Source organism: Cupressus sempervirens, chromosome 3 (assembly GCF_028749045.1).
Source record: "Cupressus sempervirens isolate cs-2001-9-10 chromosome 3, ASM2874904v1, whole genome shotgun sequence".
Taxonomy (NCBI): Eukaryota; Viridiplantae; Streptophyta; class Pinopsida; order Cupressales; family Cupressaceae; genus Cupressus; species Cupressus sempervirens.
This window is the reverse complement of record NC_143120.1, coordinates 573,807,768-573,824,357: the sequence shown is the minus strand read 5'-3', so window position 1 is coordinate 573,824,357 and position 16,590 is coordinate 573,807,768. Positions and strand designations below refer to the sequence as shown.

The 16,590-nt window shown below is 33.4% G+C and overlaps 1 protein-coding gene across 1 annotated transcript in view; it reads left to right on the top strand.

The window, feature by feature from the left end:
• The window catches only part of PGM (phosphoglucomutase), an 87,642-nt gene that overhangs the window by 18,061 nt on the left and 52,991 nt on the right, over positions 1-16,590 (top strand). Inside the window, exons 9-10 of the mRNA XM_089820988.1 lie at positions 11,660-11,782; positions 11,881-11,933. Of these exons, the coding sequence (XP_089677114.1) occupies positions 11,660-11,782; positions 11,881-11,933 (176 nt within the window). The remainder of the gene's footprint in view (positions 1-11,659; positions 11,783-11,880; positions 11,934-16,590) is intronic.

The window sequence follows — 16,590 nt, the reverse complement described above, 5'->3', positions numbered from 1 at the left end:
CATCTCAATCTGTTTTGGCTTCAAATTGATATTGCACTCTCTCCCAAATACTGCCACGGCCTCCTCTGTAACCTGCCGCTGAGAGAAAGCACTATAAATGCTTGGGTTCATGTCCAAGTATGAGCTTCCAAGGGTTTCATCCTTGAAAAGAAGATGTCTTTTCTTGCAGAGTGAAATTCATAATAAAGATTCGTAGATGGATGATTTTCCCAACTCCATTCGCTAACATATATGAAGAAACCATTTCAGGGAAAAAACTGCGGTTTCCATCTTGAATGCCAAAAAATGTGATTTCTATCTTAATTCAAGCATTGGTGACTAAGGTAATTCCCAAGGTTTTAATCATAGATCTTAAATAACATCACGACACTTTCTCGTCGCCATAACATTATAACTTAAGGCGTGGCCCCACCATTAGGAATAATGAAATATTAAAATAATATTTGCTCGGACATTAGCTTTTCTGACCAATTAAGAGAAATACCTCCATGCGCCTTTATTAAGCCGAAGGCGTTACCTTTCTGAAGTTATACAATCATAAAATTACATCAATGGTTGAAACTCTTCAATACAGGATGCAAGACGATTGAAACATCTCAGCCTTGCATCCTTTTCTTTTTTTCAATAGATATTATGAGTGGACTTTCGTTGATAAAACATTGTGCCCACTTTTCTAGCCGATATTCTTATCAACAATTCTGTCCATATTTCCTCGCCAGTATTGAAGACTATTTCCTCACAAGTATTGAAGACTATCATTATCTACCTATTTTGTTATTAATTTTAAATGCACACAATTGGCTGCTTTTTCTGTCACAAATTTCTATTGGTTGTCTCACCATTTTCACAAGGAAACTTAGCTGGCAAAGTTACTCTCTGGCATTATCATATTAAAGCAAAAAATCCATTTTTATATTCATGGTCAAAACAAAAGAACTATTTTGTCATGGGTGTTCTCTATGTTTTAACTAAAACCATTTATGCAGGATGGCTCTATTAGTTGCTCCCTTCATCCTTTTATTTCTTAGAACAATTCAAAGTAATTCTTTCAGCGGTAACAAGTAATATAACATAGCTAAGATCATTTAGAGAGTCATTATGTTGAAATTCATAAGAAAGATTTTAAGATTTTAATTTTATATTAAAACACACAGATTTGTATTGATTCTATTTACTAATATTGTATTTATTAATTTATATTTTTTTCTTATTGTATACTATTATAACATATAAATATTATATAACTAATAACTTTTTATATTAATTTTATAAAATATTAATTATTAATATTCTTTTAATAAAAATATAAAAATATTTAAACAACATTTACATTGAATGGTATTTAGAACTTTTTTTGGATCGATAAAAGGCCAAGGCTAAGAATTTATTGGTTCAGGGGAGCATACTGTCAGGAAAGAACTAGGAAGAAAACCTCCTGTTGTAGCTCCAATGACCTATTGTAAATAGTTTTTGGATTACATAGTGTCGCATTGTGACTATTTTAGCAATTTCTAGTTACATGATATATTGATCCTCTTGCCTTTACAGTTTACAAACGTAATATTTTAAGCCTTTCAAGAAGACTTATAAAAGTGATATTTCTTGGTACTTCATCCTGCTTTTCCTTGGTACTTTTAACCTTCAAGATCTGATGAAGCCCACTTCCTTAAACTGCACAATAATCTCAACCTTACAGCCAAGATCGCTGTTCGTAGAAATGGATCTAATTTTTAGATGAAAGAATTGCAATGAGTACTTGTAAATTCCTTATGGATTTCAAATAGATGTACTTCTAATTAAGATGATAATTGCTCAGAACATTAGTTTATAATGAAAAGACCTATCTTTGTAAGGGGGAAATGAGCTACCTCCCCACATAACATTATATTTGGTTAAAAATACTAAAACTTCATGCATCAAAAGATTCTATGTGAGAGAAACCCAACGTCTGCCTCATTTCATAAAATCATCTTATTAATATATATTTAAGGTGAAAGGAAGGTTCAGAACCTTAAAATTAATAAATACATTGATTAGAGCTGAAATTCTTTTGAGACAAATATCTGAATCTACCAACATCTCTAAAAGCATCAAACATTAAATGCCGATAATGAAAGATATAACTACTCATCAGCATTCCAGATTCAATCGCATAAACCCCAGTTAAAGTAGCAGTATCCAAAAGTGTCATGTTTCTGCATTTTAGTTATTTATTCTAAATGATGCAAGACACCAGAATGTCCCATCTCAGGCTGGTGTTGAAGCTTCAGAGGTCTTAAACATTCTGCCCTTATTATCTTGTATTCTACCATAAATGCTTGTCACTTTGAGTATATAATGTCTATATAAAAGCTCTCTGTGATTGTCACCTTGAATGAATATAAAATGAAACCATATAAAATAGCCAACTGAAATTGAGAATTCTCTGTCGGGATAAATAATTATAAGCCGCACATGCGTGCACACACACACACACACACACACACACACCTTGATTAGCAAGTCCATTGGCTCTAGTGTTCCCTTCTCTGAATATATGGTTGAAGGTGGAATTATTTAAAGCTGGAAGCAAACTCAATGCAATATTGAGTAAGGAGTTAAGTTGCCGATTTGGAGTGCATTCTTTCCTAAGAGCATTTATAATATTTGCAGAGTTTCCTTCAATTTCACAGTTAGCATTTTTGAGCTTAATACATAATTTGAGTACTACTGAGGCAAATATCTCTGCTTTGTTGTTAGTAGTCATTCCCAAAGGTTTAGAGAGAGAGAGGCAATTTCTACACCCTTCTTATTGTGAATGACACATCCAATCCCAGCTTTCCCGGGATTACCCCTGGAATCCTTGTCAAAGTTTAGTTTATACCATCCTGTTTGAGGTGGTATCCATTTGCATTGAAGCCTTACTTTTGACTTATCCAGTTGATGATCATTGTCAATGCTCGAAGGTTCAATCTTAGCCATTGGTTGCACAGTAGGCTATCCCAGTGAGACATAGTGCTGCAAGAGCTTATTAGTTTGGAGATCCTGCTATTGACAATTTCTCTAATGATAGCATTAATTTTATTAAGGATCTGAAATGTTGACATTTTCTTATCTTTAAATGGTCTATGATTCCTTTCTTTCCAAATTTCCCATATTAGAATAGAAGGGCATATTGTCCAAAGCATATTGTAAAAACTTCCTTTATTATAATTTGGCCATTTTTGAACCAAACTTAATAAATGATTGGGCAGTGCAGTAATAAAACCTAATTTGGAACATAGTGACTCCTAGCATACTCTTGAGAATGTACAATTTAGAAGGATGTGATCAATAGTCTTAGTATCCTTTTCACATAATGGGGGCATCTACTGGGCCTCTCATATCCTATTTTAGTAAATCAATTAGCTATTAAGATTTTCTTTTGGAGGGCTAGCCATGTGAAGAGTCTTACTTTTGGTATGCATTGTTTATCCCAACACAAGTGCAAGCGAAGTTCAGATTTATGTCTGAGGTACTTATTCATAAGTAATTTATACCCATCCCTAGTATAATACTCCCTTGAGTTGGATTAATTCGAGATCAACTTATCTTTGGACCAATTAAGTGTTATGCATCTTTAATGAGTATATCTAACAGGGCCGCTTCATCATTTTCAGGGATATTAACATTGGAAAATGGTTTCCATTTTGATTCCATGAGATTGTTCACTCAGGTAATGTCAATATAGTCTTTTACGTGTTTACCCCATAGATTTTGCAATGTGCTCATGGCATTCCCAAAGTAGCCAAGAGAGACAATAGGTTGGTTTCCTTCCCAAGAGTCATCCCAATATAAGACTTCACTCCCATCTCCTAGGTTCCTAACTTTCTCACAAATAATGCTCTTACATTCCATCATAAAACTCCAGATTCTTGACCCCTTTACGTGGTTGGCCATCCTAAAGAGAGTTGAAGGGTCAGTACCACTTAGGTATTTTGAACATAGAAGTTTTATCCATTTTAAGTTTGGGTTAGTATAGATACGCCAGATCAGTTTGGCCCCCAGAGCTCTACTCTGTTCTTTAATAGTCCTGAAGCTCAGTCCGCCTTCCTCCTTGGGCATAAATAATTTTATCCCACGGTACTAATGGAATCTTGTTTTTGTCTCCAGATCCCTGCCAGAAAATTCCTGAAGAGCTTATTAATCTCATTTTTTTAATCCATAGGGAGATGAGTGCAAGAGATAGGTATAAATAATAAGACAGATTTGATCATGACTGCCTTGCCTGCAGAGGACAGCCACTTGCCCTTCCAAGATTCGGTTCTTCGTTTAATTTTAGATATTATGTTATCCAAGGATGTTGCAGATCTAGCTCCTTTCTCTAAAGAGAGGCCTAGATATTTAAAAGGAAGTTATCCTTCTCTGAAATTAAGGATATTGCAAATATTTTGTTCAATCTGATTATCCGTGTTAAAGAAAAATATTTGTGATTTAGTGTTATTTATTTTCTGAGCTGAGGCCCTTGAATAATTTGAAAGGATTTCTTTTATGCCTCTAGCCTCGGATTCACTACTAAAATCAAATAGCATAGTGTCATCCACGAACTGTTGGTAGGTGATGGGTTCCATGGCGCTAGTTATCTAAATCCGTTTATGTGTTATTCCATTCTGGCCACATGTAAATTTATCCTTAAGGCTTCCGCCATAAGTATGAAAAAGAATGGGGATAAGGGGTCCCCCTGTCTAATTCATTGAAGAGTAAAAGAAACCTTTCAGAGTTCCATTTATGAGTATAGAGAATTTGGTTGTAGAAATACATTCATATATAAGGTCAATCTGTTGTTTATCAAACTCGAATTTTTCTAGTACCTTGCATAAGAAATGTCAATCCACTTTGTCATAGGCTTTACTGTTATCAAGTTTAATAAGCATGCTAGGGTTGCCATTTTGTTGAACTGAGTGAATTGACTCCTAGGCAATTATAACACCATCATATATAGATCCATTTTGAACAAATCCTGCTTGCTCTTCATTGATGATTCCAAGCAATACTTTTTGAATCATGTTTGCCATTGCTTTAGTTAAGATTTTATATTTAGAATTGCATAGTGATATAGGTCTAAGGTCATCAAAGCTTTCTATATTTTCTATTTTTTTTTCAAATAAGTGCAATGAATGTGTTGTTAACCACTTTTAGGAGATTTCCAGAGTGGGCTTGCATCACTTCACCCCCGATGGAGTCTCAACATTCATGGAAGAACAATGCTAGGAATCCATCAAATCCTGGTGCTTTGTCCATTTGCATATGTTTAATAACAATTTCTAACTCTGTTTTTGCTTTAAACATCTTATTTTGTTCCTAATTAATGATCTTTGGGATACTCTTAAGGATATCCTCTTGATGTTTGAGGTTTGACCCTTCCCAGTTATTAAGGACATTATGGAAATAAGTAATAGCATAATTGGCAATAATAGTAGGATCTTCAACGGGAGTACCATTGGTATCCTTAATTTTTGTAATCTTGTTAAGAATTCTACGAATTTTAGTGCTGTTGTAGACAAATTTTTTATTTTTATCACTAGCATCTAGCCAAGTTTCCCTAGACTTTTGTCTCCAAAATAATTCTTCTTCTGTTGAGATATCCTCTAGTTCAATTTTTAATGTTTCTCTTTTAATCTGGTTTTCTCATCCATGCCTCAGTCTATAATTAAATTTTCCAATTCTGAATTAAAAGTATTTTTAGTGTTAAATATGTTACCAAAGCAATTTTTATTCCAAGATAATAATTTGTTCATAATAGATTTTAGTTTGGTGACTAAACAAAATAATTTTGAACCCTTGACTTCTATGTTGTTCCACCATTGTTCAATAAGCCCAATCAGATTATCATCTTTTGAGCACATTTGTTGAAACTTAAAGGGGCATATTTTGAGCTTAGTATCCACAAGGATGCTTAATTTGATAGGGAAATGGTCCGAACCCAAAAAATGTATGATTTCAGCCACAAGGGTAAATAGGAGCTCTGCCCAAATACCCTTGAATAGAAATCTATCTAGTTTCTCTGCAATGTGACAAAGTCCATTTCTTTTATTGTTCCAAGTAAATTGACCTTCAATTTTTACCTCCATTAGTTGATTCCTATTTTTCCAAGATTCAAAATCAATAGAGGTCGTGGATATTCCATAAATACCTCCCTTCTTTTCATTAGGGTTAATGATGGTATTCAAGTCTCCTTCTAGAATGCAAGTCTAACTAGGGTTATTTTTGAGGACACATTCTATTTGAGACCAAACAACTCTTTTATCTAAATATTGTGTAGGGCCATATACATTACATATTGAGAAGCTTCATTTTGATTTAATACTTTTAACCTTCCCTGTCATCGAAGTGTTGCTACTATCTGTTAGTGAAAAAGCTAGCCTTCTTAGGCTCCATGATATTGGTAGACCTCCAAAAACTCCTTCTGCAAATAGACCTCCAAAAACTCCTTCTGCAAAGACTCCTTAATGGTTTACAGATTTATCACCTAATTGCATTTTCTGATGCCCAAACAAGATGATAAATGTAACTACAGTCGAATCCATCAAGCAGTATCTATCACTGATCAATTCTCTGCTTATTTCCAACGGTGGCAGCTACCTGCATACGATTAAAACTAAAATAATTACTTTCTTGGGGTTGCTTTTAACCTGAAAGCAACAAGGCGGGCTTTTAACCAGAAAGCTTGCGAAGGTTTAATGCATTCAAAGAAATACTCAAGTTAAGAAACCCAAGCAGATTAAGATATTTAATAGAAATTCATTTATAGGTGAGTCTCCTACATTCCACATATAAATTAAAAAAAATCTTCAACACAATTATCTACTATTATCTTCTCACATGAAAAGTATTCACACATTCTGATTCAAAGATTAAATATGCAGAATTCCAAAATGATAATTGTATTAAAGTTTTTCCACCCAACAAGAAATATGAATTAAAAATAGAAATTAAAGTTTCTTTTATGAGTCAATCAAAGTTCACCCAAAAAATCCTGAAAAAGCTCAATGATGCAATATTTAAAACATCACAAAGCAACATTTTTTAAGAATTGTTACTTTTACCTAGTCCTTTTTAAAAACTTGAAAATAAAATTTCTTTAAAACTAAATAAAAATGAAACTCATGATGTAAGAACCCCAAATAGGCTCTACGCTGATCACTGTTTGTTTCCCTGGGTGTAATAATTGTTTTTGGTTTGTTTTTGAATGTTTTAAGCTGTTTTTGGGTTTTTGAGTTGATGAAAAGAAAATACAAATATTGAAAACTAATCTACCTCAAATTATAACTCAAATCTGATTATAATGCTAATCAAATTCATTTATTCAGATGGCTCCTAATGTTTGTACAATACTTATTGCTGGAAGCATACATTAAAAACATCATCATTAATAGTTGAAAAAAAACCTGATTTTTGTCTCCGATACGCAACCACGCTGCTGGTTGCTTCCTCCTTGGGCAGCGCCTATCAAAAACCGCAATATTAAATCTCTGATTTTTAATTCACTGTAGCGCTGTACTGTTCACAGCACTGTAGCTGCTGTTATAACCCCTTCCAACCTGTAACAGATTCATCCAATTCTTTCCTACTAAACACAATATTGACTCCAGAATGAAGTCGACTCACAGGCAAAATTCAAGTGATATTTCACACCCTCAAATTGCATCAACTCTGAAGATACTACGTCCTCCACAGTCTGAATTCTTCTCAAACTTGTAGAAACCCTTGTTGCCACAACTTCAAGAAATTTCACAAGGCAAAGTTTTTAAGAACTTCTCATAACCTGCTCTTGAAGGAAGACAAGGTTTGTTTATAAGGACTCCTCGACTCCAGAATGAGTCTCCATGCTCAATGTGGGATAAAAGATATAATAATAACATAAAAAATGTTATTACATTAAAACTTAGAAAATCCCTTTTAATTTTTCCATAAGCTTGGACCCACAATTAATTGAAACAATGGCCCCTTTTATGATATCATGACCCTCACTTAAGTTATATATTATAACTTAACAATATAGGCTCAAAACCAATAATGTTTATTTTAACTAAATAAACATTAATATCTCCATTATTACTCAACATTTTTTTGAATGTCGTTTGGATTGGGAGCTAACATGATAGAACTGCATATGACCATACCCCTTTTCTAAAAATAGCAGGGGTCTATCTTTATAACTCCAAAACTGCTAAAAATAGCTTGACCAAGCCAAACTCAAAGGAAAACTCATCATAAACAAACTCTGGCAACCCAGAAGAGTACTCTGCTTTGGTCCTTGGAGGATCTCCACACCAAGGTGACCCTTTATCCAATCTTATTAGCCTACGAGGGTCTCTGATAGGCTAATCACCAGCTAAAGTGATGTCTCTAGCTAGAAGGGGACATCACACATGAAGAGTTTCTAGTTTCCGTTGTCCTTGAGCCTTGGACACCATTTACATCAACCTCTCCAACTCCCTTTGCTACTTTTGCATCCCTGACTCTCTGACGATACTCCTAGGACTTGCTGACATAAGTCATAATTCTATCATGATCAGGAATAATGGTGACCTGTAGCTTGGTTCTCCACTTAGCCAACTCCTTTTCTATTTCTCTAATCTCTATAAGAATCCTTGTATCCTCGAGTTTGAGAGACCTCAAGATTGCGTATAGGCTACTTAACCTATCAAACACTTCTGTATCACCCTCTTGGACTTTCCCATCTCTTTGGATAGTAGCTCATCATATTGTTTCTTCATTTTGTACAACCCACTTACATTTCTCCAAACTCATTAGTTAAGTCCACCTCCAAAGAACTGAAATCACCTTTGTTGTTGACTAGACTATGAAATATTGATCTAGGACATGGTTAAGATGGCTGGTATATTCCTTATACAAAGAAAGCTCCCAATCAGTGGAATATTGTTCCCCCTATAGTTAGTCGAGAATTTTACCTTGGATCAAAGTTGGGAGACCGTTTAAAAAATTTAGTAGAAAATTCTCTACAAAAAATAGCTAGACCTTTCAATAGCTAATCGCTTAAAGTAGGATCATTACAATCTATGAAAAAAGAAATCATTTTGAGTTTAGTCATACTTACCTGGTCCTTGAAGGACTATTTCGACCACTTAGAGAAATCAAAATCTGAGAATCTATTGCCGCCCCAGATGGTGTATACCTCACGATCCTTGCAGTGATGCCGCAAGCCATTGGAGCACTGATTGCTAATTATTATGGTATCAAATTCCTCCTCAAGGTTTATGCATTTTGTAGATAGAGGGGTTTTGATGTTTTGTGCATTCCTCTTTGTAGGAGGGGTTAGGGCTTTTTGTGATAAAGAACAACTATCTAAGCCCTTATTAGTAATAATGATTTTAGGGTTCCTCAACTTGGACCTTTTGCCTTGGGGTACATTTTGGGCTGCCTTGGTGCCTTTTGGTTTGGGTGTGATAGGAGGAAGTCATGCCCTAGCGATTATTAGTGGATCCTTCCCATGATTTCCCAGGACCCTATTAGCTCTTGTTGCAATTGAAGGATTATTACTAGTAGTGGGTATCCACATGTTGTCCTTTATTTTTGGATGAGTCCATTTTTTTCGATTATTATAGACTATTTTCCACCCATCATTGTCTCTGTTATCTTGGTTTCGAGGCTGCGATATGTTTCCTTTTTGACCTAGTGGAGACTTTGGAGCCCTATGGTTGTCATGATTCTCCTCCTTATTGCCTCTTCTTGAGCATATATTTCCACTATTGGCCAAGGTTTCAAGGCGAGAGCCCTGGACATCTTGTTCGATAGTAATATTTAGGGCATTAAAGGAAGTTGATAGTGCGAGTTGGGGCTTTGCATATTTTGTTTTAGAGAAGATTGCTTTTTGGTGGAATATTTTGGAAGTGTTCTGCTCTATTTCAGCTTTTCGTGCCATAGTTCACTCGCCGATATGGGGAGTTCTTTTTATTCTGAAATTATACTAGTATTTGTAATTTATTATTTTTAATATTAATTAAGAGTTGAATTGAAAGTGTAGTATATTTTATTGTTTTATTTAGATATTTAAATGAATGTAATAAACAATAAAAAATATATAATTATATCAAAAAGATTAAATTGAGATTTAAACGTATTTAATATAACTGATAAAGATATTAAACTTTACTTTTGATATTTAATTATTACATATAAATAATATAATTATAATTTATTATTTATTATTTGTAATGTTTAATTATGAATTAAGCTATTTAATATTTTATTTAGACCTTTAAGTAAATTTATTAAATAATGAACATCATATAATGGTTAAGGTTTATGTGATGCTTGGTATCATGGTTACTGTAAGGGATTTGATTAGGATTAGTTGGAGTTAGGAGTATGTTTTTAGGGGTTAGAATTAGGAATATAATGAAGATCTTGGTTATTGTTAAGGTTTACAACATTGTATTATGGTTGGTTTTAAGGTTTATATTATGGTTGCAATTATAATTAGAGTTAGGGCTTTGATCAGGGTTAATGTTTGAGGTTAAGATTAGGGTTTGTATTTCAGTCTAGACTAATGTAAGTGCATGCATATTTATATTTTAGCTATCACTTTTCTATTCAGACCTATCTTGCACAAACGTCATTGATTAAATAGTTTGCCAACTTACCTTATTATATCAAAAGACTACACCAATTTTTTTCCCTAACTGACCTTCAATATCTCTTCAGCGTACCTATTGCACCTTAAGATGCGATTGCTTGTTAGTAAATATTTAGCCTAATGAGGGATGGAAGAGATTAGGCTAGCATTTTCATCTAATTATTTACAGCTAGGCAAGACGGGGACATTACACTACAGTACATATCCATTTGCAGTTGAGAGGGTCAAGGCTATGAAGCCAACTTTGACTTAGCAACACAAATACTGATTTGAGCAGAGGTAAAATGATATTTTGAACCGATAAATAGAGCTTGGGGTCATGCTGTATGCCAAAATAAACAAAATCATGTGCTTGGACATTGTTCCTAGGACCTTTGCACAAAGTGGTGTAAAATGAGAGAGAAAAGTTTAAGGGCGTGCATTTTTCAAGCGTACGATATGATAACTTGAGGTTTTAAGGGCAGGTTGTACTAATATAATTCTGAATCTGAAGGAATATGAGACAAAACTAATTTAGCTTTTTAATGGAGGTTTCAACAAAAGTTAATCGCATTTGAATTCATTGTGCTAGATATGAATATATGCCTTTCTAATCATAGCAATTGTTGGATATCAAGGCAAATGTTGTGCTGGATAAGAAGCTGTTTTTTCAGTTGAGATAGAGCAATAAAATTCAAATTTTAAAGGCAATTTTGTTTTTGAAAGTATTGAATCATGAGATTATTCATGTAATAGTGTGATTACCCAAATGCATTTTCAATTGATCTCATGTCAGCCAAATCTTTGGATTAAGTGGTGCAATTTTTAGTAGTATCATGATTATTGAGAAATGCAAAGATATATTGGGGATGCAAGTTGGGTACTTTTTTTGAATGTTTAAATGTGACAAGTGTCCTATTTGATCAACTGTATTGTGTGTTAAGATTAGATTCAAACAATTAATTGGTTTATGTGATTTCACAAAGCTATGGTTTTCTTGAAAGAAATGCAATGAAATAACTTTAATCTTCAAAGGAAACTGTCTGTAAATGTTGAATGCAGATTCAAGAAATTAAAATGGCAAATTTCTCAGATGTTGATTTATCTAGACTGGGTGTTACAAAGTTTGGAAGTTTCACTGTGGAAGTTATTGATCCTGTTGCCGATTATATGGAACTACTAGAGGTAATGATTGATGGAATTGCTCTTGTTCTTTTATTTTCATCTGAGATATATGGAATATACATAGATGCAGATAATCCAATTAAATTGTTCATATGTAGAGTGTCTTTGACTTTGAGCTCATAAGGAACCTCATAACTCGGCCAGATTTCAGGTAATTCATATATAACACTCTTGTCATACTGTGTTAATACTTTTGTGAAAAACATATAAATAAATGCACACAGAGCTAGTGATTGCTTTCTCAGGTTGCAAGAATACTTGTAAATACACTTTTTAATATTTTCATAGTCAAGAGTCCATCTATCTACTTATATATATTAATATATACAGTATTTTTAGCTAGCTATATGAATATACACATGATCCCTTTTACGCTTTACTTTATGAGTTTAGGTGTATGGGTTCTCTTTTGAGAGTTTTTCTGGTGACTTTGAGATTGAAACTATATTCTTATCTGGATTGAGGTTTTTTTTGGTCGGTAATAAGCTTCTTATCTGGATTGAGGTTTACTTGAATATAATCTAATCAATTGTACCTAGTGTAGAAAGTTATTTACTTCTCTCTAACATCTTATTGATGTATGAATGCTTAATGGATTAGCTGATTCCAATTCGAAAGACTTACTGCCATTTTCATCACTTGACTTGGTCCTTGCTATTAATGGGTGCAAAACATTGCTTTAACATGCATCTTGGTCATTTATAGCTTAGTAAATAGGGGTTTACAAGAATCATTCAATTAACAGCCCTTCCATGAGATTAAAAGTTTAAAATAAATTATGTAAACTAAAGCATTAAGAGTGAATGTTAAGGGCTTATTTATTTATTTCTTCTAATTGCCACGGGTTGTATTTTGTCATTAATTTTGTTATATGCAGCCCTCTTCTGCCCTTTTCTTTATTTTATGTTTTTCAATTATCTGTATCTAAAGAAGAGTGCAGATGATAGAAATACCACTAGCAATTGAATGACCCAAGAAATTAACAATATTCATGAAACCACAAGGCCGAAATATTCCAGATTTAATTCTTAACTGTAGTTATAATCCTAGATGGAAAACTCTCACTTGGCAACAGCTTGCCAAGCTCAAAAAAATAATTTGGGGAAAAATTCAGGAACCTAAAAAATATCTTAAATTTAATTAAAAAGTTCATTTTGTTTTGCAAAATTTAATTAGAAGATGCATCTACTGAGTTAATTAAAGAGAGCACAAAAGAAACAAGCAGAATTTATATATGCAGAATGCTGATGGTGGGAAGCAAAGTAGTAAATAGTTTGTGTCAAACTAGAAGTAAATACATCATTACAATCACATCTTCCTCTTCCTAGCTCTACTAGCATAAAAGGGAGAGGATCTAGTCTTAGAAGAGGAACTCTGCACTGGGTGTAACTGTAATAGAGGGAGAAGAAGCGGAAGCGATAAAAGAGGCATTTTGTTTGTGGATCCACGGGCCACGAAGAGAGCCCACTATGTTCTCAATTGCTGCTGCATCTTCTTCGACATCAATAAGAGCACCTTGAGTTTCAGCTATGGCTGCCCTCATAACTAATCTTCCCCTCTCCCTATTAAATTTTTTCTTTGTCAGCTGCAAGTAGGGCATTAATAAATCTTTTTATTTCCTCAGATGATTTGTCTTCACAGACATTAATGGCTTCTTTGCCATCTCTTATACTATGATTATATCTATTTTATAGAATATATATAGGCTTTTTGCCTTTTGTTTTTATCCAAAAAAAAGAAGAGTTTTCCTTAAAAACTCGCCAAGTTTTTGCAGAAAACTTGGTATTTTTTCCTTTGCCAGGTTCCTAATTTCTCTAGGAAAAATTCGCCGAGCAGAAACATTTGGCGAGCTTTTCATCTATGGTTATAATATTTCTCAAAAATATGAACAAACCAGTTCATGAAATGACATCTCAAAGTATTTTAGACATGCCCATTAAACACAACAATCGAATAGACTGATCCGTAGCTAAAATTTGCAAATCGACATCAACTAGAATGGATGCCACACTCCAAAAGCCAAGAAATGGATGTTTTTGTGATCACTAGCCCTAGGCATCTCCAAGTAGCAACATAAACCTCAATCAACCTTCTTGCTAGAACCCCACACTACTTCTAGATATGTACGACCAACAAGAAATGGTGTAGGATCAGAAAGGGAAGAAGTGTTGTACACTTATTCAAGATTGTTCAAATAATCTTTCTCCCATTTGAAATGAGCCTCCTGTAAACCAAACCAACACTCTACAATGAAGTTCAACTATGATTTTTGTGTGAAACCATCAAGGAATTCTCCAAATTTCGTCTTCTCTCACCAATGTGGAAGATGTTCCTTGTAAAGGATTTCATCCTCACAAGCCTTAGGAAGAACAAAACCATCCAGACAAGAAGAATAATAAAATATGAAATCCAGGATGAGAAATGTGTTTACAAAAGTATATGCTTAAATAGCCTCCCAAAAAGTTACACCCCTTGCCTTTTCTCGTTTAAGGGGTTAGGTTATTTAAACCCCACTTATATCTCCATTGTGGCATCCAAGTCTCAATAGGGCCCTTTTATTAAATTTTATTACTTAACTTTAATATTGGCACCCATATAGTCTTCATCAGCATAAATAAAAATAAGGTTAAAACTTAAATCTTAATCAATATATAAAATAAATTTTACAATAAAAGAAAGTAACTTAAACTAAGAAATCAAGGAATCTTATTCCTTATTCTGTGAAGAATCTTAATTAAACCTAAAAGTAAAGCCTATCTATGGGGATGGTTTTTAACTAATAGCATGTTACAAGATTTAAGAAAAGAATTATTGATAACTTTTAAAAGAAGAAAGGAAGAAAAGACCATTTTAGTGCAGAGAAGAAAATAGTTCTTTACAGTTATGTAGGTATACCAAATGGGTATCATTAGTTTTAATAGGATGCACCGAAGAGTCGCAATCTTCAAAATTTGCAATTTAATATTAAAGAGCCATCAAGCATTTATAAAGCAGGAGCTTGCAATTTATTTAGGGTAGTTGCGATGCAGAGATAAGGATCCATGAATTCACAAAAAAAAATTGGAATGGAGGGGAAAAATCACTAGAATATTCAAATATCAAGATAATTATTAATTATACCCATTGCTTCCACCAATACATCTAAAAATAGTAACACCACCAATTGGCTTAGTCAGGGGCCAAAATTGTTTTACTTAAAATAGTAATAAATGGAGAACTCAATCAAAACCACTTAAAACAAGGACATTTAACAAATAATAATCATTGGAACTCAAAATTTAATTTGATAACTTCTAACCCATTGGATATATTGTCTTCAAAAGTTCCCTAACCCTAACCTATTGGCCAATTTAAATGGGAACCAAGTGAATAGGCTAACAGTCTACCATATAGGATTGATTAAGAAGGGGACATTAGAATGTTTTACTTTTATTAAATTTTTTTAATAATAAGGGATATATAAGAATCCCCACCCAAGAAAGAGACTAGAAATACAAAGAGAGCTAAGAAAACTAGCACTTGCACCAACAGAGTGCAATGGTTATGCCGATAGGAAACATATGTTGTCTAAAATTTTTGATAGTATTGAAAAGTCAAAAAATCTACATTATATTTTCATGGAATAAGTTGTGGTTTACAAATGCAACAAACTGAAATGTAATGTGGTTGAATGAATCAATTTTTTAAGTCGTCAAGCCTTGTGAAAAATGTTTCGAGAAAACAAAAATGTTTAGGACTAGCTTCTTTGAATGCCTATAAAAACCAAAATATAAAATTGTTAGAATTGCAGATGAGTTGTTGCATTTTGAGATCAAGTGACTAAAACAAATTAACGTAAGGGGGTAAATGTTAGGAGGAGAGTGCCTAAGGGATCCATAACATTCATTGTGTTAGGAAAATGGTTGTGTCGAATTGTGTACCTTAGATTTGTTAGAGAGAATTGTTGCAACCAAACTTACTCTTTTTTTCTTGAGATTGTATGAGTTGTCTTGCATTCTGGAGTATCTCTCAAAGGAGAACATCTGTTGAATGCAAGGTTCATTCAATGTTCCGACTCCAGACATAGCTGTGAATGTCAACGCCTACCTTTTCGTTTTGCCAATGTTAATTGTGGGTTATTGCAGTGTCAGACCTTGAAATTTGTGTATGGTTATAGCCCATGCCATTGTGAGAGGTATTTGCCTTTGATTTCCATTGATACAGGAGTTATCGATAAAATCTTGGGGTCATCTTCGTTCCATGGTGGTCCGTTATAATTATAAATTATCGATCCTTGTTACAACATACATTGGGACATCAAGCGGTTTGGAACCAAGACTATACATAATATCAATGACTTCATCAAGAGATCCATTTACAAGACCTACTTGTGTCCACATGTTCAATGTGAGCATGACATGTTGGCCTTTACAAAATAGAACTTGGCTTTCAATTCGTGTTGAATACAAGCGTTTGAATCTCCAAATCTGAAAGCCCTATTTTTGTAATGGCTCATGCACCAACATATTTGAATTTTTTGACGGTATGTTTTTGGAGTTCATCGAAGTATTTTGTGTAGAGTTTTTTCTATTTTAATACTTGATATAGAATAAAGTTAAATTGAGTGGTCAAAATTTGTAAAGAATTGTATATTTTAAATTAGTGTTTTAATTTTTAAAATTTTAAATAAAATTGTACATTTTGAATGAATAAAAAGAAATATTGTAGTTATAAGTTAAACTACTGGATGGAATTTTTTTTTAATTTTAAAATTATAAATGTTAAGTTAAATTGTACATTTCAAATGAATTAATAATTGTACGAAATAA